This window comes from Ranitomeya imitator, chromosome 1 (assembly GCF_032444005.1).
Source record: "Ranitomeya imitator isolate aRanImi1 chromosome 1, aRanImi1.pri, whole genome shotgun sequence".
NCBI lineage: Eukaryota > Metazoa > Chordata > Amphibia > Anura > Dendrobatidae > Ranitomeya > Ranitomeya imitator.
Genome location: NC_091282.1, coordinates 1,548,986 through 1,571,059, shown reverse-complemented (window position 1 = coordinate 1,571,059; position 22,074 = coordinate 1,548,986). Strand labels below are relative to the sequence as shown.

The 22,074-nt window shown below is 53.7% G+C and overlaps 1 protein-coding gene across 3 annotated transcripts in view; it reads left to right on the top strand.

Annotated features, from left to right (window-relative positions):
* LOC138657686 (FERM domain-containing protein 6-like) overlaps positions 1-22,074 on the top strand; it is a 227,430-nt gene that overhangs the window by 195,260 nt on the left and 10,096 nt on the right. For all 3 annotated transcript variants that reach the window (XM_069745388.1, XM_069745398.1, XM_069745395.1), the window contains 3 exons: positions 3,579-3,644; positions 21,542-21,610; positions 21,742-21,916. In XM_069745388.1, coding sequence (XP_069601489.1) covers positions 3,579-3,644; positions 21,542-21,610; positions 21,742-21,916 — 310 coding nt within the window. The remainder of the gene's footprint in view (positions 1-3,578; positions 3,645-21,541; positions 21,611-21,741; positions 21,917-22,074) is intronic.

Here is a 22,074-nt window from a genome sequence, read left to right as displayed (position 1 = left end):
TGAGGGTGAGTGGCGTGTCATTCTCCGATGGGCGCCGCCATCTTGGAGTTACTGCACATGCGCAGAACCCCCGCGACCCGGAAGTAACCGCCGGCTCCACCTACCGACGTCACCCTGGCCCGCAGCACTTTCCTGTCAGCGCTGCGAGCAACATGGGACGCCGATGGAGCCAGCTACACCCCCGGGTGGCGCCACCATGATGCCGCCGCCCCAACAGAGCCCCGCACGGCACCCGCATGAGGGAGGGGGACCGGAAATACTTACCCTGCGCTGGCCCTGGAGACAGGACACCCCTGGTGACTGCTCCCTTCTGAATATGCCACCGCCGTGCAGCCCTGCCAGGACCACCGTGAGCACTTCAGGAACTCCGCCCCGGCCGAGGTAGGAGACCTTCCCCCCCGCTACCTGAACCGGCCGGCCTGGGATTCCTAAGGTCTTTCTGTAGGATCCAGTCCCTTTAGGAACAGGAAACCAACTGATATGTTGGTGCCGCCCTTTTGAATCTGTAGGTTTCCTGTTCCTAATGGGTGGATCTCCTCTCTCGTGGTGCCGTCATGGGAGTGCGAATAAAATACACACAGGGGTGTCACAGTGCAGGGATAATACACACAGTGATGTCACAGTACAGGGATAATGCACACAGTGATGTCACAGTGCAGGGATAATACACACAGTGATGTCACAGTACAGGGATAATGCACACAGTGATGTCACCGTACAGAGATAATGCACACAGTGATGTCACAGTAATAATAATAATAATAATAATAATTTTTATTTATATGGAGTACTGTGTCCAGTTTTGGGCACCGGTGCTCAGGAAGGATATAATGGAACTAGAGAGAGTACAAAGGAGGGCAACAAAATTAATAAAGGGGATGGGAGAACTACAATACTCAGATAGATTAGCGAAATTAGGATTATTTAGTCTAGAAAAAAGACGACTGAGGGGCGATCTAATAACCATGTATAAGTATATAAGGGGACAATACAAATATCTCGCTGAGGATCTGTTTATACCAAGGAAGGTGACGGGCACAAGGGGGCATTCTTTGCGTCTGGAGGAGAGAAGGTTTTTCCACCAACATAGAAGAGGATTCTTTACTGTTAGGGCAGTGAGAATCTGGAATTGCTTGCCTGAGGAGGTGGTGATGGCGAACTCAGTCGAGGGGTTCAAGAGAGGCCTGGATGTCTTCCTGGAGCAGAACAATATTGTATCATACAATTATTAGGTTCTGTAGAAGGACGTAGATCTGGGTATTTACTATGATGGAATATAGGCTGAACTGGATGGACAAATGTCTTTTTTCGGCCTTACTAACTATGTTACTATGTTATGTTACTATATAGCGCCAACATATTCCGCAGCGCTTTACAAATTATAGAGGGGACTTGTACATACAATAGACATTACAGCATAACAGAAATACAGTTCAAAACAGATACCAAGAGGAGTGAGGGCCCTGCTCGTAAGCTTACAAACTATGAGGAAAAGGGGAGACACGAGAGGTGGATGGTAACAATTGCTATAGTTATTCGGACCAGCCATAGTGTAAGGCTTGGGTGTTCATGTAAAGCTGCATGAACCAGTTAATTAATTTTTTTTTTTTTTTTAATATAGGCCACACAGGGATCGTTAGGTTAATGCATTGAGGCGGTAGGCCAGTCTGAACAAATGAGTTTTTAGGGCACGCTTAAAACTGTGGGGATTGGGGATTAATCGTATTATCCTAGGTAGTGCATTCCAAAGAATCGGCGCAGCACGTGTAAAGTCTTGGAGACGGGAGTGGGAGGTTCTGATTATTGAGGATGCTAACCTGAGGTCATTAGCGGAGCGGAGGGCACGGGTAGGGTGGTAGACTGAGACCAGGGAGGAGATGTAGGGTGGTGCTGAGCCATGGAGTGCTTTGTGGATGAGGGTAGTAGTTTTGTACTGGATTCTGGAGTGGATGGGTAGCCAGTGTAATGACTGGCACAGGGTAGAGGCATCGGTGTAACGGTTGGTGAGGAATATGATCCTGGCTGCAGCATTCAGGACAGATTGGAGCGGGGAGAGTTTGGTAAGAGGGAGGCCGATTAGTAGAGAGTTACAATAGTCCAGACGAGAATGAATAAGTGAAACAGTCAGAGTTTTTGCAGAGTCGAAAGTAAGAAAAGGGCGAATTCTAGAAATGTTTTTGAGATGCAGGTAAGAAGAGCGAGCCAGTGATCGGATGTGGGGGGTGAATGAAAGGTCAGAATCAAGGATGACCCCAAGGCAGCGGGCATGTTGCTTTGGAGTAATGGTGGACCCGCACACGGAGATGGCAATGTCAGGCAAAGGTAGGTTAGTAGAGGGAGAAAACACGAGGAGTTCAGTTTTTGACAGGTTTAGTTTCAGATAGAGGGAGGACATGATGCTAGAGACAGCGGTAAGACAATCACTGGTGTTTTCTAATAAGGCAGGCGTGATATCAGGAGAAGAAGTGTATAATTGGGTGTCATCAGCATAGAGATGGTACTGGAAACCAAATCTACTGATTGTTTGTCCAATAGGGGCAGTATACAAAGAAGAGGAGGGGGCCTAGGACTGATCCTTGAGGAACCCCAACAGTAAGGGGAAGGTGAGAGGAGGAGGAACCAGCGAAACATACAGTGAAGGATCGGTCAGAGAGATAGGAGGAGAACCAGGAGAGAACGGTGTCCTTGAGGCCGATGGAGCGGAGCATAGTGAGGAGGAGCTGATGATCCACAGTGTCGAATGCTGCAGAGAGATCCAAGAGAATTAGCATGGAGTAGTGACCATTAGATTTAGCTGTTAGTAGGTCATTAGAGACTTTAGTGAGGGCAGTTTCAGTAGAGTGTAAAGAGCGGAAGCCAGATTGAAGAGGGTCGAGAAGAGAGTTATCTGAGAGATAGCGGGTAAGACGGGAGTGGACCAGGCGTTCGAGGAGTTTAGAGATGAAGGGAAGATTAGAGACAGGTCTATAATTAGCGGCACAGTTTTGATCAAGGGATGGTTTTTTAAGTAATGGATGTATGATGGCATGCTTAAATGAGGAGGGAAAAATACCGGAAGTGAGGGAAAGGTTGAATATTTTTGTTAGGTGAGAGGTGACAGTACAGGGATAATGCACACAGTGATGTCACCGTACAGAGATAATGCACACAGTGATGTCATAGTACAGGGATAATGCACACAGTGATGTCACGGTACAGGGATAATGCACACAGTGATGTCACGGTACAGGGATAATGCACACAGTGATGTCACGGTACAGGGATAATGCACACAGTGATGTCACGGTACAGGGATAATGCACACAGTGATGTCACAGTCCAGGGATAATGCACACAGTGATGTCACAGTACAGGGATAATGCACACAGTGATGTCAAAGTACAGGGATAATGCACACAGTGATGTCACAGTACAGGGATAATGCTGACACTAACGTTTGAACTGATTATGGGGCAGGAAGTGTTGTCATGAGGACATTTACACAAACAATCTGCAGATTTGTGGTAACGGCCGACATTGTACGTGATTCCCGTGTTTCCCTTGTACTTGGCTAAATTTGCTAAATTCTCACATTTCAGGATAAGAGGGAGGTGAACGCCACATTGGTTCTGGGACTTACAGTGAGAGGAATCCAAATCTTCCAGGTCAGTATATACCCCAGATATCACCGCATGGGAAGATTACTTTCGATTAACCTCTGCACTAATCCGTACCTCCCACTCCCGACTACAAGACTTCTCCCGTGCTGCACCAATCCTCTGGAATGCTCTACCCCAAGATATTAGGACCATCCACAATTTGCATAGTTTTCGGTGCTCCCTCAAAACACATTTGTTCAGAGCGGCCTATCACATTCAGTTATCAAAGTTATGTTTGTGTGTGTGTGTAGCCCATTCACTATCTCCATCTATCCCCCACCCCCTGAAGATGGCTGGACCCTCATTGTAAATACATCATTGTAAATACACACCTGTACTTTGTATCTCCCCTCCTCATTGTAGATTGTGAGCTCTCACCAGCAGGGGCGGCTTATTGTGCTTTAATTATTGTATTGTTAATGTTGTTACTTATGACTGTTGTGTTTGATACTGTTAAACTGTAAAGCGCTGCGGAATATGTTGGCGCTATATAAATAAAGATTATTATTATTATTATTATTACAGCAGCACAGAGGATTTCAGGAGAGGCACAGACCCGTCCTCCATCAATACGATAGTGAGGAGGGGGCCGTATGTGCCAAGGATGGAGGATATAGAGGGGGGGGTCATACACAGGACATAAGGGGGTCTCCAGCAGCACAGAGGATTTCAGGAGAGGCACAGACCTGTCCCCCATCAATACGATAGTGAGGAGGGGGCCGTATGTGCCAAGGATGGAGGATATAGAGGAGGGGGGTCATACACCGGACATAAGGGGGTCTCCAGCAGCACAGAGGATTTCAGGAGACACAGACCTGTCCCCCATCAATACGATAGTGAGGAGGGGGCCGTATGTGCCAAGGATGGAGGATATAGAGGAGGGGGGTCATACACCGGACATAAGGGGGTCTCCAGCAGCACAGAGGATTTCAGGAGAGGCACAGACCCGTCCTCCATCAATACGATAGTGAGGAGGGGGCCGTATGTGCCAAGGATGGAGGATATAGAGGGGGGGTCATACACAGGACATAAGGGGGTCTCCAGCAGCACAGAGGATTTCAGGAGAGGCACAGACCCGTCCTCCATCAATACGATAGTGAGGAGGGGGCCGTATGTGCCAAGGATGGAGGATATAGAGGGGGGGGGTCATACACAGGACATAAGGGGGTCTCCAGCAGCACAGAGGATTTCAGGAGACACAGACCCGTCCTCCATCAATACGATAGTGAGGAGGGGGCCGTATGTGCCAAGGATGGAGGATATAGAGGGGAGGTCATACACAGGACATAAGGGGGTCTCCAGCAGCACAGAGGATTTCAGGAGAGGCACAGACCCATCCTCCATCAATACGATAGAGAGGAGGGGGCCGTATGTGCCAAGGATGGAGGATATAGAGGGGGGGTCATACACAGGACATAAGGGGGTCTCCAGCAGCACAGAGGATTTCAGGAGACACAGACCTGTCCTCCATCAATACGATAGTGAGGAGGGGGCCGTATGTGCCAAGGATGGAGGATATAGGGGAGGGGGTCATACACAGGACATAAGGGGGTCTCCAGCAGCACAGAGGATTTCAGGAGGCACAGACCCGTCCTCCATCAATACGATAGTGAGGAGGGGGCCGTATGTGCCAAGGATGGAGGATATAGAGGGGGGGGTCATACACAGCACATAAGGGGGTCTCCAGCAGCACAGAGGATTTCAGGGGAGGCACAGACCCGTCCTCCATCAATACGATAGTGAGGAGGGGGCCGTATGTGCCAAGGGTGGAGGATATAGAGGGGGGGGTCATACTCAGGACATAAGGGGGTCTCCAGCAGCACAGAGGATTTCAGGAGGCACAGACCCGTCCTCCATCAATACGATAGTGAGGAGGGGGCCGTATGTGCCAAGGATGGAGGATATAGAGGAGGGGGGTCATACACAGGACATAAGGGGGTCTCCAGCAGCACAGAGGATTTCAGGGGAGACACAGACCCGTCCTCCATCAATACGATAGTGAGGAGGGGGCCGTATGTGCCAAGGATGGAGGATATAGAGGAGGGGGGTCATACACCGGACATAAGGGGGTCTCCAGCAGCACAGAGGATTTCAGGAGAGGCACAGACCCGTCCTCCATCAATACGATAGTGAGGAGGGGGCCGTATGTGCCAAGGATGGAGGATATAGAGGAGGGGGTCATACACCGGACATAAGGGGGTCTCCAGCAGCACAGAGGATTTCAGGAGAGGCACAGACCTGTCCTCCATCAATACGATAGTGAGGAAGGGGGCCGTATGTGCCAAGGATGGAGGATATAGAGGAGGGGGGTCATACACCGGACATAAGGGGGTCTCCAGCAGCACAGAGGATTTCAGGAGACACAGACCTGTCCTCCATCAATTCGATAGTGAGGAGGGGGCCGTATGTGCCAAGGATGGAGGATATAGAGGAGGGGGTCATACACAGGACATAAGGGGGTCTCCAGCAGCACAGAGGATTTCAGGAGAGGCACAGACCCGTCCTCCATCAATACGATAGCGAGGAGGGGGCCGTATGTGCCAAGGATGGAGGATATAGAGGAGGGGGTCATACACAGGACATAAGGGGGTCTCCAGCAGCACAGAGGATTTCAGGAGAGGCACAGACCTGTCCTCCATCAATACGATAGTGAGGAGGGGGCCGTATGTGCCAAGGATGGAGGATATAGAGGAGGGGGGTCATACACAGGACATAAGGGGGTCTCCAGCAGCACAGAGGATTTCAGGAGACACAGACCCGTCCTCCATCAATACGATAGTGAGGAGGGGGCCGTATGTGCCAAGGATGGAGGATATAGAGGGGGGGGTCATACACAGGACATAAGGGGGTCTCCAGCAGCACAGAGGATTTCAGGAGAGACACAGACCCGTCCTCCATCAATACGATAGTGAGGAGGGGGCCGTATGTGCCAAGGATGGAGGATATAGAGGGGGGGGTCATACACAGGACATAAGGGGGTCTCCAGCAGCACAGAGGATTTCAGGAGAGACACAGACCCGTCCTCCATCAATACGATAGTGAGGAGGGGGCCGTATGTGCCAAGGATGGAGGATATAGAGGGGGGGGTCATACACAGGACATAAGGGGGTCTCCAGCAGCACAGAGGATTTCAGGAGAGGCACAGACCTGTCCCCCATCAATACGATAGTGAGGAGGGGGCCGTATGTGCCAAGGATGGAGGATATAGAGGAGGGGGTCATACACAGGACATAAGGGGGTCTCCAGCAGCACAGAGGATTTCAGGAGAGACACAGACCCGTCCTCCATCAATACGATAGTGAGGAGGGGGCCGTATGTGCCAAGGATGGAGGATATAGAGGAGGGGGGGTCATACACCGGACATAAGGGGGTCTCCAGCAGCACAGAGGATTTCAGGAGACACAGACCCGTCCTCCATCAATACGATAGTGAGGAGGGGGCCGTATGTGCCAAGGATGGAGGATATAGAGGGGGGGGTCATACACAGGACATAAGGGGGTCTCCAGCAGCACAGAGGATTTCAGGAGGCACAGACCTGTCCCCCATCAATACGATAGTGAGGAGGGGGCCGTATGTGCCAAGGATGAAGGATATAGAGGAGGGGGGTCATACACCGGACATAAGGGGGTCTCCAGCAGCACAGAGGATTTCAGGAGACACAGACCTGTCCTCCATCAATACGATAGTGAGGAGGGGGCCGTATGTGCCAAGGATGGAGGATATAGAGGAGGGGGTCATACACAGGACTTAAGGGGGTCTCCAGCAGCACAGAGGATTTCAGGAGACACAGACCTGTCCTCCATCAATACGATAGTGAGGAGGGGGCCGTATGTGCCAAGGATGAAGGATATAGAGGAGGGGGTCATACACAGGACATAAGGGGGTCTCCAGCAGCACAGAGGATTTCAGGAGACACAGACCTGTCCTCCATCAATACGATAGTGAGGAGGGGGCCGTATGTGCCAAGGATGGAGGATATAGAGGGGGGGTCATACACCGGACATAAGGGGGTCTCCAGCAGCACAGAGGATTTCAGGAGACACAGACCTGTCCTCCATCAATACGATAGTGGAGGAGGGGGCCGTATGTGCCAAGGATGGAGGATATAGAGGAGGGGGTCATACACCGGACATAAGGGGGTCTCCAGCAGCACAGAGGATTTCAGGAGACACAGACCTGTCCTCCATCAATACGATAGTGAGGAGGGGGCCGTATGTGCCAAGGATGGAGGATATAGAGGAGGGGGTCATACACAGGACTTAAGGGGGTCTCCAGCAGCACAGAGGATTTCAGGAGACACAGACCTGTCCTCCATCAATACGATAGTGAGGAGGGGGCCGTATGTGCCAAGGATGGAGGATATAGAGGAGGGGGGTCATACACAGGACATAAGGGGGTCTCCAGCAGCACAGAGGATTTCAGGAGAGGCACAGACCCGTCCTCCATCAATACGATAGTGAGGAGGGGGCCGTATGTGCCAAGGATGGAGGATATAGAGGGGGGGGTCATACACAGGACATAAGGGGGTCTCCAGCAGCACAGAGGATTTCAGGAGACACAGACCCGTCCCCCATCAATACGATAGTGAGGAGGGGGCCGTATGTGCCAAGGATGGAGGATATAGAGGGGGGGGGTCATACACAGGACATAAGGGGGTCTCCAGCAGCACAGAGGATTTCAGGAGACACAGACCCGTCCCCCATCAATACGATAGTGAGGAGGGGGCCGTATGTGCCAAGGATGGAGGATATAGAGGGGGGGGTCATACACAGGACATAAGGGGGTCTCCAGCAGCACAGAGGATTTCAGGAGACACAGACCTGTCCCCCATCAATACGATAGTGAGGAGGGGGCCGTATGTGCCAAGGATGGAGGATATAGAGGGGGGGGTCATACACAGGACATAAGGGGGTCTCCAGCAGCACAGAGGATTTCAGGAGAGGCACAGACCCGTCCTCCATCAATACGATAGTGAGGAGGGGGCCGTATGTGCCAAGGATGGAGGATATAGAGGGGAGGTCATACACAGGACATAAGGGGGTCTCCAGCAGCACAGAGGATTTCAGGAGACACAGACCTGTCCTCCATCAATACGATAGTGAGGAGGGGGCCGTATGTGCCAAGGATGGAGGATATAGAGGGGGGGGTCATACACAGGACATAAGGGGGTCTCCAGCAGCACAGAGGATTTCAGGAGACACAGACCCGTCCTCCATCAATACGATAGTGAGGAGGGGGCCGTATGTGCCAAGGATGGAGGATATAGAGGAGGGGGGTCATACACAGGACATAAGGGGGTCTCCAGCAGCACAGAGGATTTCAGGAGAGGCACAGACCCGTCCCCCATCAATACGATAGTGAGGAGGGGGCCGTATGTGCCAAGGATGGAGGATATAGAGGAGGGGGTCATACACAGGACATAAGGGGGTCTCCAGCAGCACAGAGGATTTCAGGAGAGGCACAGACCTGTCCTCCATCAATACGATAGTGGAGGAGGGGGCCGTATGTGCCAAGGATGGAGGATATAGAGGAGGGGGGTCATACACCGGACATAAGGGGGTCTCCAGCAGCACAGAGGATTTCAGGAGACACAGACCTGTCCCCCATCAATACGATAGTGAGGAGGGGGCCGTATGTGCCAAGGATGGAGGATATAGAGGGGGGGGTCATACACAGGACATAAGGGGGTCTCCAGCAGCACAGAGGATTTCAGGAGAGGCACAGACCCGTCCTCCATCAATACGATAGTGAGGAGGGGGCCGTATGTGCCAAGGATGGAGGATATAGAGGGGAGGTCATACACAGGACATAAGGGGGTCTCCAGCAGCACAGAGGATTTCAGGAGACACAGACCTGTCCTCCATCAATACGATAGTGAGGAGGGGGCCGTATGTGCCAAGGATGGAGGATATAGAGGGGGGGGTCATACTCAGGACATAAGGGGGTCTCCAGCAGCACAGAGGATTTCAGGAGACACAGACCCGTCCTCCATCAATACGATAGTGAGGAGGGGGCCGTATGTGCCAAGGATGGAGGATATAGAGGAGGGGGTCATACACAGGACATAAGGGGGTCTCCAGCAGCACAGAGGATTTCAGGAGAGGCAGACCCGTCCTCCATCAATACGATAGTGAGGAGGGGGCCGTATGTGCCAAGGATGGAGGATATAGAGGAGGGGGTCATACACAGGACATAAGGGGGTCTCCAGCAGCACAGAGGATTTCAGGAGAGGCACAGACCTGTCCTCCATCAATACGATAGTGAGGAGGGGGCCGTATGTGCCAAGGATGGAGGATATAGAGGAGGGGGTCATACACAGGACATAAGGGGGTCTCCAGCAGCACAGAGGATTTCAGGAGGCACAGACCCGTCCCCCATCAATACGATAGTGAGGAGGGGGCCGTATGTGCCAAGGATGGAGGATATAGAGGAGGGGGTCATACACAGGACATAAGGGGGTCTCCAGCAGCACAGAGGATTTCAGGAGAGGCACAGACCTGTCCTCCATCAATACGATAGTGGAGGAGGGGGCCGTATGTGCCAAGGATGGAGGATATAGAGGAGGGGGGTCATACACCGGACATAAGGGGGTCTCCAGCAGCACAGAGGATTTCAGGAGACACAGACCTGTCCCCCATCAATACGATGGTGAGGAGGGGGCCGTATGTGCCAAGGATGGAGGATATAGAGGGGAGGTCATACACAGGACATAAGGGGGTCTCCAGCAGCACAGAGGATTTCAGGAGAGGCACAGACCCGTCCTCCATCAATACGATAGTGAGGAGGGGGCCGTATGTGCCAAGGATGGAGGATATAGAGGAGGGGGTCATACACAGGACATAAGGGGGTCTCCAGCAGCACAGAGGATTTCAGGAGAGGTACAGACCCGTCCTCCATCAATACGATAGTGAGGAGGGGGCCGTATGTGCCAAGGATGGAGGATATAGAGGGGGGGGTCATACACAGGACATAAGGGGGTCTCCAGCAGCACAGAGGATTTCAGGAGAGGCACAGACCCGTCCTCCATCAATACGATAGTGAGGAGGGGGCCGTATGTGCCAAGGATGGAGGATATAGAGGGGGGGGTCATACACAGGACATAAGGGGGTCTCCAGCAGCACAGAGGATTTCAGGAGAGGTACAGACCCGTCCTCCATCAATACGATAGTGAGGAGGGGGCCGTATGTGCCAAGGATGGAGGATATAGAGGAGGGGGTCATACACAGGACATAAGGGGGTCTCCAGCAGCACAGAGGATTTCAGGAGAGGCACAGACCCGTCCTCCATCAATACGATAGTGAGGAGGGGGCCGTATGTGCCAAGGATGGAGGATATAGAGGAGGGGGTCATACACCGGACATAAGGGGGTCTCCAGCAGCACAGAGGATTTCAGGAGAGACAGACTTGTCCTCCATCAATACGATAGTGAGGAGGGGGCCGTATGTGCCAAGGATGGAGGATATAGAGGAGGGGGGTCATACACAGGACATAAGGGGGTCTCCAGCAGCACAGAGGATTTCAGGAGACACAGACCCGTCCTCCATCAATACGATAGTGAGGAGGGGGCCGTATGTGCCAAGGATGGAGGATATAGAGGAGGGGGGTCATACACAGGACATAAGGGGGTCTCCAGCAGCACAGAGGATTTCAGGAGAGGCAGACCCGTCCTCCATCAATACGATAGTGAGGAGGGGGCCGTATGTGCCAAGGATGGAGGATATAGAGAGGGGGGTCATACACAGGACATAAGGGGGTCTCCAGCAGCACAGAGGATTTCAGGAGAGGCACAGACCTGTCCTCCATCAATACGATAGTGAGGAGGGGGCCGTATGTGCCAAGGATGGAGGATATAGAGGGGGGGGTCATACACAGGACATAAGGGGGTCTCCAGCAGCACAGAGGATTTCAGGAGAGGCAGACCTGTCCTCCATCAATACGATAGTGAGGAGGGGGCCGTATGTGCCAAGGATGGAGGATATAGAGGGGGGGGTCATACACAGGACATAAGGGGGTCTCCAGCAGCACAGAGGATTTCAGGAGAGGCACAGACCTGTCCCCCATCAATTCGATGGTGAGGAGGGGGCCGTATGTGCCAAGGATGGAGGATATAGAGGAGGGGGGTCATACACAGGACATAAGGGGGTCTCCAGCAGCACAGAGGATTTCAGGAGAGGCACAGACCCGTCCTCCATCAATACGATAGTGAGGAGGGGGCCGTATGTGCCAAGGATGGAGGATATAGAGGGGGGGTCATACACAGGACATAAGGGGGTCTCCAGCAGCACAGAGGATTTCAGGAGAGGCACAGACCTGTCCTCCATCAATACGATAGTGAGGAGGGGGCCGTATGTGCCAAGGATGGAGGATATAGAGGAGGGGGGTCATACACAGGACATAAGGGGGTCTCCAGCAGCACAGAGGATTTCAGGAGACACAGACCCGTCCTCCATCAATACGATAGTGAGGAGGGGGCCGTATGTGCCAAGGATGGAGGATATAGAGGGGGGGTCATACACCGGACATAAGGGGGTCTCCAGCAGCACAGAGGATTTCAGGAGAGACACAGACCCGTCCTCCATCAATACGATAGTGAGGAGGGGGCCGTATGTGCCAAGGATGGAGGATATAGAGGAGGGGGTCATACACAGGACATAAGGGGGTCTCCAGCAGCACAGAGGATTTCAGGAGAGGCACAGACCCGTCCTCCATCAATACGATAGTGAGGAGGGGGCCGTATGTGCCAAGGATGGAGGATATAGAGAGGGGGGTCATACACAGGACATAAGGGGGTCTCCAGCAGCACAGAGGATTTCAGGAGAGGCACAGACCCGTCCTCCATCAATACGATAGTGAGGAGGGGGCCGTATGTGCCAAGGATGGAGGATATAGAGGAGGGGGGTCATACACAGGACATAAGGGGGTCTCCAGCAGCACAGAGGATTTCAGGAGACACAGACCTGTCCTCCATCAATACGATAGTGAGGAGGGGGCCGTATGTGCCAAGGATGGAGGATATAGAGGAGGGGGGTCATACACAGGACATAAGGGGGTCTCCAGCAGCACAGAGGATTTCAGGAGAGGCACAGACCTGTCCTCCATCAATACGATAGTGAGGAGGGGGCCGTATGTGCCAAGGATGGAGGATATAGAGGGGGGGGTCATACACAGGACATAAGGGGGTCTCCAGCAGCACAGAGGATTTCAGGAGACACAGACCCGTCCTCCATCAATACGATAGTGAGGAGGGGGCCGTATGTGCCAAGGATGGAGGATATAGAGGAGGGGGTCATACACAGGACATAAGGGGGTCTCCAGCAGCACAGAGGATTTCAGGAGACACAGACCCGTCCTCCATCAATACGATAGTGAGGAGGGGGCCGTATGTGCCAAGGATGGAGGATATAGAGGAGGGGGGTCATACACAGGACATAAGGGGGTCTCCAGCAGCACAGAGGATTTCAGGAGAGGCACAGACCTGTCCTCCATCAATACGATAGTGAGGAGGGGGCCGTATGTGCCAAGGATGGAGGATATAGAGGAGGGGGTCATACACAGGACATAAGGGGGTCTCCAGCAGCACAGAGGATTTCAGGAGAGGCACAGACCCGTCCTCCATCAATACGATAGTGAGGAGGGGGCCGTATGTGCCAAGGATGGAGGATATAGAGAGGGGGGTCATACACCGGACATAAGGGGGTCTCCAGCAGCACAGAGGATTTCAGGAGACACAGACCCGTCCTCCATCAATACGATAGTGAGGAGGGGGCCGTATGTGCCAAGGATGGAGGATATAGAGGGGGGGGGGTCATACACAGGACATAAGGGGGTCTCCAGCAGCACAGAGGATTTCAGGAGACACAGACCTGTCCTCCATCAATACGATAGTGAGGAGGGGGCCGTATGTGCCAAGGATGGAGGATATAGAGGGGGGGTCATACACAGGACATAAGGGGGTCTCCAGCAGCACAGAGGATTTCAGGAGACACAGACCCGTCCTCCATCAATACGATAGTGAGGAGGGGGCCGTATGTGCCAAGGATGGAGGATATAGAGGGGGGGGTCATACACAGGACATAAGGGGGTCTCCAGCAGCACAGAGGATTTCAGGAGACACAGACCTGTCCTCCATCAATACGATAGTGAGGAGGGGGCCGTATGTGCCAAGGATGGAGGATATAGAGGGGGGGGGGTCATACACAGGACATAAGGGGGTCTCCAGCAGCACAGAGGATTTCAGGAGACACAGACCTGTCCTCCATCAATACGATAGTGAGGAGGGGGCCGTATGTGCCAAGGATGGAGGATATAGAGGGGGGGTCATACACAGGACATAAGGGGGTCTCCAGCAGCACAGAGGATTTCAGGAGACACAGACCCGTCCTCCATCAATACGATAGTGAGGAGGGGGCCGTATGTGCCAAGGATGGAGGATATAGAGGGGGGGGTCATACACAGGACATAAGGGGGTCTCCAGCAGCACAGAGGATTTCAGGAGACACAGACCCGTCCTCCATCAATACGATAGTGAGGAGGGGGCCGTATGTGCCAAGGATGGAGGATATAGAGGAGGGGGTCATACACAGGACATAAGGGGGTCTCCAGCAGCACAGAGGATTTCAGGAGACACAGACCCGTCCTCCATCAATACGATAGTGAGGAGGGGGCCGTATGTGCCAAGGATGGAGGATATAGAGGAGGGGGTCATACACAGGACATAAGGGGGTCTCCAGCAGCACAGAGGATTTCAGGAGACACAGACCTGTCCTCCATCAATACGATAGTGAGGAGGGGGCCGTATGTGCCAAGGATGGAGGATATAGAGGGGGGGGTCATACACAGGACATAAGGGGGTCTCCAGCAGCACAGAGGATTTCAGGAGACACAGACCCGTCCTCCATCAATACGATAGTGAGGAGGGGGCCGTATGTGCCAAGGATGGAGGATATAGAGGGGGGGGGGTCATACACAGGACATAAGGGGGTCTCCAGCAGCACAGAGGATTTCAGGAGACACAGACCTGTCCTCCATCAATACGATAGTGAGGAGGGGGCCGTATGTGCCAAGGATGGAGGATATAGAGGGGGGGTCATACACAGGACATAAGGGGGTCTCCAGCAGCACAGAGGATTTCAGGGGAGACACAGACCTGTCCTCCATCAATACGATAGTGAGGAGGGGGCCGTATGTGCCAAGGATGGAGGATATAGAGGGGGGGGTCATACACAGGACATAAGGGGGTCTCCAGCAGCACAGAGGATTTCAGGAGGCACAGACCCGTCCTCCATCAATACGATAGTGAGGAGGGGGCCGTATGTGCCAAGGATGGAGGATATAGAGGGGGGGTCATACACAGGACATAAGGGGGTCTCCAGCAGCACAGAGGATTTCAGGAGAGGCACAGACCTGTCCTCCATCAATACGATAGTGAGGAGGGGGCCGTATGTGCCAAGGATGGAGGATATAGAGGGGAGGTCATACACCGGACATAAGGGGGTCTCCAGCAGCACAGAGGATTTCAGGAGACACAGACCCGTCCTCCATCAATACGATAGTGAGGAGGGGGCCGTATGTGCCAAGGATGGAGGATATAGAGGGGGGTCATACACAGGACATAAGGGGGTCTCCAGCAGCACAGAGGATTTCAGGAGGCACAGACCCGTCCTCCATCAATACGATAGTGAGGAGGGGGCCGTATGTGCCAAGGATGGAGGATATAGAGGAGGGGGTCATACACCGGACATAAGGGGGTCTCCAGCAGCACAGAGGATTTCAGGAGAGACACAGACCTGTCCTCCATCAATACGATGGTGAGGAGGGGGCCGTATGTGCCAAGGATGGAGGATATAGAGGAGGGGGTCATACACAGGACATAAGGGGGTCTCCAGCAGCACAGAGGATTTCAGGAGAGGCACAGACCTGTCCTCCATCAATACGATAGTGAGGAGGGGGCCGTATGTGCCAAGGATGGAGGATATAGAGGAGGGGGTCATACACAGGACATAAGGGGGTCTCCAGCAGCACAGAGGATTTCAGGAGAGGCACAGACCCGTCCTCCATTAATACGATAGTGAGGAGGGGGCCGTATGTGCCAAGGATGGAGGATATAGAGGGGGGGGGGTCATACACAGGACATAAGGGGGTCTCCAGCAGCACAGAGGATTTCAGGAGAGGCACAGACCTGTCCCCCATCAATACGATAGTGAGGAGGGGGCCGTATGTGCCAAGGATGGAGGATATAGAGGGGGGGGTCATACACCGGACATAAGGGGGTCTCCAGCAGCACAGAGGATTTCAGGAGGCACAGACCCGTCCTCCATCAATACGATAGTGAGGAGGGGGCCGTATGTGCCAAGGATGGAGGATATAGAGGAGGGGGTCATACACCGGACATAAGGGGGTCTCCAGCAGCACAGAGGATTTCAGGAGAGACACAGACCTGTCCTCCATCAATACGATGGTGAGGAGGGGGCCGTATGTGCCAAGGATGGAGGATATAGAGGAGGGGGTCATACACAGGACATAAGGGGGTCTCCAGCAGCACAGAGGATTTCAGGAGAGGCACAGACCTGTCCTCCATCAATACGATAGTGAGGAGGGGGCCGTATGTGCCAAGGATGGAGGATATAGAGGAGGGGGTCATACACAGGACATAAGGGGGTCTCCAGCAGCACAGAGGATTTCAGGAGAGGCACAGACCCGTCCTCCATTAATACGATAGTGAGGAGGGGGCCGTATGTGCCAAGGATGGAGGATATAGAGGGGGGGTCATACACAGGACATAAGGGGGTCTCCAGCAGCACAGAGGATTTCAGGAGAGGCACAGACCTGTCCTCCATCAATACGATAGTGAGGAGGGGGCCGTATGTGCCAAGGATGGAGGATATAGAGGGGGGGGGGGGTCATACACCGGACATAAGGGGGTCTCCAGCAGCACAGAGGATTTCAGGAGACACAGACCTGTCCTCCATCAATACGATAGTGAGGAGGGGGCCGTATGTGCCAAGGATGGAGGATATAGAGGGGGGTCATACACAGGACATAAGGGGGTCTCCAGCAGCACAGAGGATTTCAGGGGAGACACAGACCTGTCCTCCATCAATACGATAGTGAGGAGGGGGCCGTATGTGCCAAGGATGGAGGATATAGAGGAGGGGGGTCATACACCGGACATAAGGGGGTCTCCAGCAGCACAGAGGATTTCAGGAGACACAGACCTGTCCTCCATCAATACGATAGTGAGGAGGGGGCCGTATGTGCCAAGGATGGAGGATATAGGGGAGGGGGGGTCATACACAGGACATAAGGGGGTCTCCAGCAGCACAGAGGATTTCAGGAGGCACAGACCCGTCCTCCATCAATACGATAGTGAGGAGGGGGCCGTATGTGCCAAGGATGGAGGATATAGAGGAGGGGGGTCATACACAGGACATAAGGGGGTCTCCAGCAGCACAGAGGATTTCAGGAGGCACAGACCTGTCCCCCATCAATTCGATAGTGAGGAGGGGGCCGTATGTGCCAAGGATGGAGGATATAGAGGGGGGGGTCATACACAGGACATAAGGGGGTCTCCAGCAGCACAGAGGATTTCAGGAGAGGCACAGACCCGTCCTCCATCAATACGATAGTGAGGAGGGGGCCGTATGTGCCAAGGATGGAGGATATAGAGGGGGGGGTCATACACAGGACATAAGGGGGTCTCCAGCAGCACAGAGGATTTCAGGAGAGGCACAGACCTGTCCCCCATCAATTCGATGGTGAGGAGGGGGCCGTATGTGCCAAGGATGGAGGATATAGAGGGGGGGGTCATACACAGGACATAAGGGGGTCTCCAGCAGCACAGAGGATTTCAGGAGAGGCACAGACCTGTCCTCCATCAATTCGATAGTGAGGAGGGGGCCGTATGTGCCAAGGATGGAGGATATAGAGGGGGGGGTCATACACAGGACATAAGGGGGTCTCCAGCAGCACAGAGGATTTCAGGAGACACAGACCTGTCCTCCATCAATACGATAGTGAGGAGGGGGCCGTATGTGCCAAGGATGGAGGATATAGAGGGGGGGGGGGTCATACACAGGACATAAGGGGGTCTCCAGCAGCACAGAGGATTTCAGGAGACACAGACCCGTCCTCCATCAATACGATAGTGAGGAGGGGGCCGTATGTGCCAAGGATGGAGGATATAGAGGGGGGGGGTCATACACAGGACATAAGGGGGTCTCCAGCAGCACAGAGGATTTCAGGAGACACAGACCTGTCCTCCATCAATACGATAGTGAGGAGGGGGCCGTATGTGCCAAGGATGGAGGATATAGAGGAGGGGGTCATACACAGGACATAAGGGGGTCTCCAGCAGCACAGAGGATTTCAGGAGAGGCACAGACCCGTCCTCCATCAATACGATAGTGAGGAGGGGGCCGTATGTGCCAAGGATGGAGGATATAGAGGGGGGGGTCATACACAGGACATAAGGGGGTCTCCAGCAGCACAGAGGATTTCAGGAGACACAGACCCGTCCTCCATCAATACGATAGTGAGGAGGGGGCCGTATGTGCCAAGGATGGAGGATATAGAGGAGGGGGTCATACACAGGACATAAGGGGGTCTCCAGCAGCACAGAGGATTTCAGGAGACACAGACCCGTCCTCCATCAATACGATAGTGAGGAGGGGGCCGTATGTGCCAAGGATGGAGGATATAGAGGAGGGGGTCATACACAGGACATAAGGGGGTCTCCAGCAGCACAGAGGATTTCAGGAGACACAGACCTGTCCTCCATCAATACGATAGTGAGGAGGGGGCCGTATGTGCCAAGGATGGAGGATATAGAGGGGGGGGGTCATACACAGGACATAAGGGGGTCTCCAGCAGCACAGAGGATTTCAGGAGAGGCACAGACCTGTCCTCCATCAATACGATAGTGAGGAGGGGGCCGTATGTGCCAAGGATGGAGGATATAGAGGAGGGGGTCATACACAGGACATAAGGGGGTCTCCAGCAGCACAGAGGATTTCAGGAGACACAGACCTGTCCTCCATCAATACGATAGTGAGGAGGGGGCCGTATGTGCCAAGGATGGAGGATATAGAGGGGGGGGGTCATACACAGGACATAAGGGGGTCTCCAGCAGCACAGAGGATTTCAGGAGAGGCACAGACCCGTCCTCCATCAATACGATAGTGAGGAGGGGGCCGTATGTGCCAAGGATGGAGGATATAGAGGGGGGGGTCATACACAGGACATAAGGGGGTCTCCAGCAGCACAGAGGATTTCAGGAGACACAGACCCGTCCTCCATCAATACGATAGTGAGGAGGGGGCCGTATGTGCCAAGGATGGAGGATATAGAGGAGGGGGTCATACACAGGACATAAGGGGGTCTCCAGCAGCACAGAGGATTTCAGGAGAGACACAGACCCGTCCTCCATCAATACGATAGTGAGGAGGGGGCCGTATGTGCCAAGGATGGAGGATATAGAGGAGGGGGTCATACACCGGACATAAGGGGGTCTCCAGCAGCACAGAGGATTTCAGGAGACACAGACCCGTCCTCCATCAATACGATAGTGAGGAGGGGGCCGTATGTGCCAAGGATGGAGGATATAGAGGAGGGGGTCATACACCGGACATAAGGGGGTCTCCAGCAGCACAGAGGATTTCAGGAGACACAGACCCGTCCTCCATCAATACGATAGTGAGGAGGGGGCCGTATGTGCCAAGGATGGAGGATATAGAGGGGGGGGTCATACACAGGACATAAGGGGGTCTCCAGCAGCACAGAGGATTTCAGGAGACACAGACCCGTCCTCCATCAATACGATAGTGAGGAGGGGGCCGTATGTGCCAAGGATGGAGGATATAGAGGGGGGGGGGTCATACACAGGACATAAGGGGGTCTCCAGCAGCACAGAGGATTTCAGGAGACACAGACCCGTCCTCCATCAATACGATAGTGAGGAGGGGGCCGTATGTGCCAAGGATGGAGGATATAGAGGAGGGGGGTCATACACAGGACATAAGGGGGTCTCCAGCAGCACAGAGGATTTCAGGAGAGGCACAGACCCGTCCTCCATCAATTCGATGGTGAGGAGGGGGCCGTATGTGCCAAGGATGGAGGATATAGAGGAGGGGGGGGGTCATACACCGGACATAAGGGGGTCTCCAGCAGCACAGAGGATTTCAGGAGAGGCACAGACCCGTCCTCCATTAATACGATAGTGAGGAGGGGGCCGTATGTGCCAAGGATGGAGGATATAGAGGGGGGGTCATACACAGGACATAAGGGGGTCTCCAGCAGCACAGAGGATTTCAGGAGAGGCACAGACCTGTCCTCCATCAATACGATAGTGAGGAGGGGGCCGTATGTGCCAAGGATGGAGGATATAGAGGGGGGTCATACACAGGACATAAGGGGGTCTCCAGCAGCACAGAGGATTTCAGGGGAGACACAGACCTGTCCTCCATCAATACGATAGTGAGGAGGGGGCCGTATGTGCCAAGGATGGAGGATATAGAGGAGGGGGGTCATACACCGGACATAAGGGGGTCTCCAGCAGCACAGAGGATTTCAGGAGAGGCACAGACCTGTCCCCCATCAATACGATAGTGAGGAGGGGGCCGTATGTGCCAAGGATGGAGGATATAGAGGAGGGGGGTCATACACAGGACATAAGGGGGTCTCCAGCAGCACAGAGGATTTCAGGAGAGACACAGACCTGTCCTCCATCAATACGATAGTGAGGAGGGGGCCGTATGTGCCAAGGATGGAGGATATAGAGGGGGGTCATACACAGGACATAAGGGGGTCTCCAGCAGCACAGAGGATTTCAGGAGACACAGACCTGTCCTCCATCAATACGATAGTGAGGAGGGGGCCGTATGTGCCAAGGATGGAGGATATAGAGGAGGGGGGTCATACACAGGACATAAGGGGGTCTCCAGCAGCACAGAGGATTTCAGGAGAGACACAGACCTGTCCTCCATCAATACGATAGTGAGGAGGGGGCCGTATGTGCCAAGGATGGAGGATATAGAGGGGGGTCATACACAGGACATAAGGGGGTCTCCAGCAGCACAGAGGATTTCAGGAGAGGCACAGACCCGTCCTCCATCAATACGATAGTGAGGAGGGGGCCGTATGTGCCAAGGATGGAGGATATAGAGGAGGGGGTCATACACAGGACATAAGGGGGTCTCCAGCAGCACAGAGGATTTCAGGAGACACAGACCCGTCCTCCATCAATACGATAGTGAGGAGGGGGCCGTATGTGCCAAGGATGGAGGATATAGAGGAGGGGGGTCATACACAGGACATAAGGGGGTCTCCAGCAGCACAGAGGATTTCAGGAGAGGCACAGACCCGTCCTCCATCAATTCGATGGTGAGGAGGGGGCCGTATGTGCCAAGGATGGAGGATATAGAGGAGGGGGGGGGTCATACACCGGACATAAGGGGGTCTCCAGCAGCACAGAGGATTTCAGGAGACACAGACCTGTCCCCCATCAATACGATAGTGAGGAGGGGGCCGTATGTGCCAAGGATGGAGGATATAGAGGAGGGGGGTCATACACAGGACATAAGGGGGTCTCCAGCAGCACAGAGGATTTCAGGAGACACAGACCTGTCCCCCATCAATACGATAGTGAGGAGGGGGCCGTATGTGCCAAGGATGGAGGATATAGAGGGGGGGGGGGTCATACACAGGACATAAGGGGGTCTCCAGCAGCACAGAGGATTTCAGGGGAGGCGTGTGGTGAATTTCTGGGAGAGTTGTGCAGTTGTGTGACTGGGATGTATGAAGACACACAGTGATGGTATATAGTGTATGGTGTCTGCAGCGCAGAGTATTTCAGGATATATGACTGCTGTGTAGATTCCTATTAATGTGGCGTTTCTCTCGTTTTCTAGCGTTGGGGCGATGAGAAGCAGCTTCTCTACGATTTCCCCTGGACTAATGTAGGAAAGCTCGTGTTTGTGGTGAGTAATCCGCACCCTCACCGGTGACGTACAGTGGGGACCACAGTAGCATATTGGGGGGGAGTGAGAACAATGGTTTCCGTGGTTACGGTGATACATTGTAACTATGTGACGTGTCTGATACTTCTCAGGGACAGAAGTTTGAGATTGTGCCGGACGGTCTTCCCTCGGCCAGGACGTTCCTGTACTACACGGGCTGCCCGGCGCGCTCCCGGCACCTGCTGCAGCTGCTCAGCAATAGTCACCGGCTGTACATCAACCTGCAGGCGGTGCGGAGCCAAGTGCAGAGCCTGGAGGAGAGCGAGGGTGAGCCCCACACATATGCAGACCCCAGAACACAAGCACTACACCCCTTCTAACACATATTGTAACGGGGTCTACCAAGCTGGGGTACTGCTCTAGTACCACCCCGTGTTTTGGAGGTCCACTCTGCTTTGGCTAGAGTCTGAATGAAGGACGCTGGC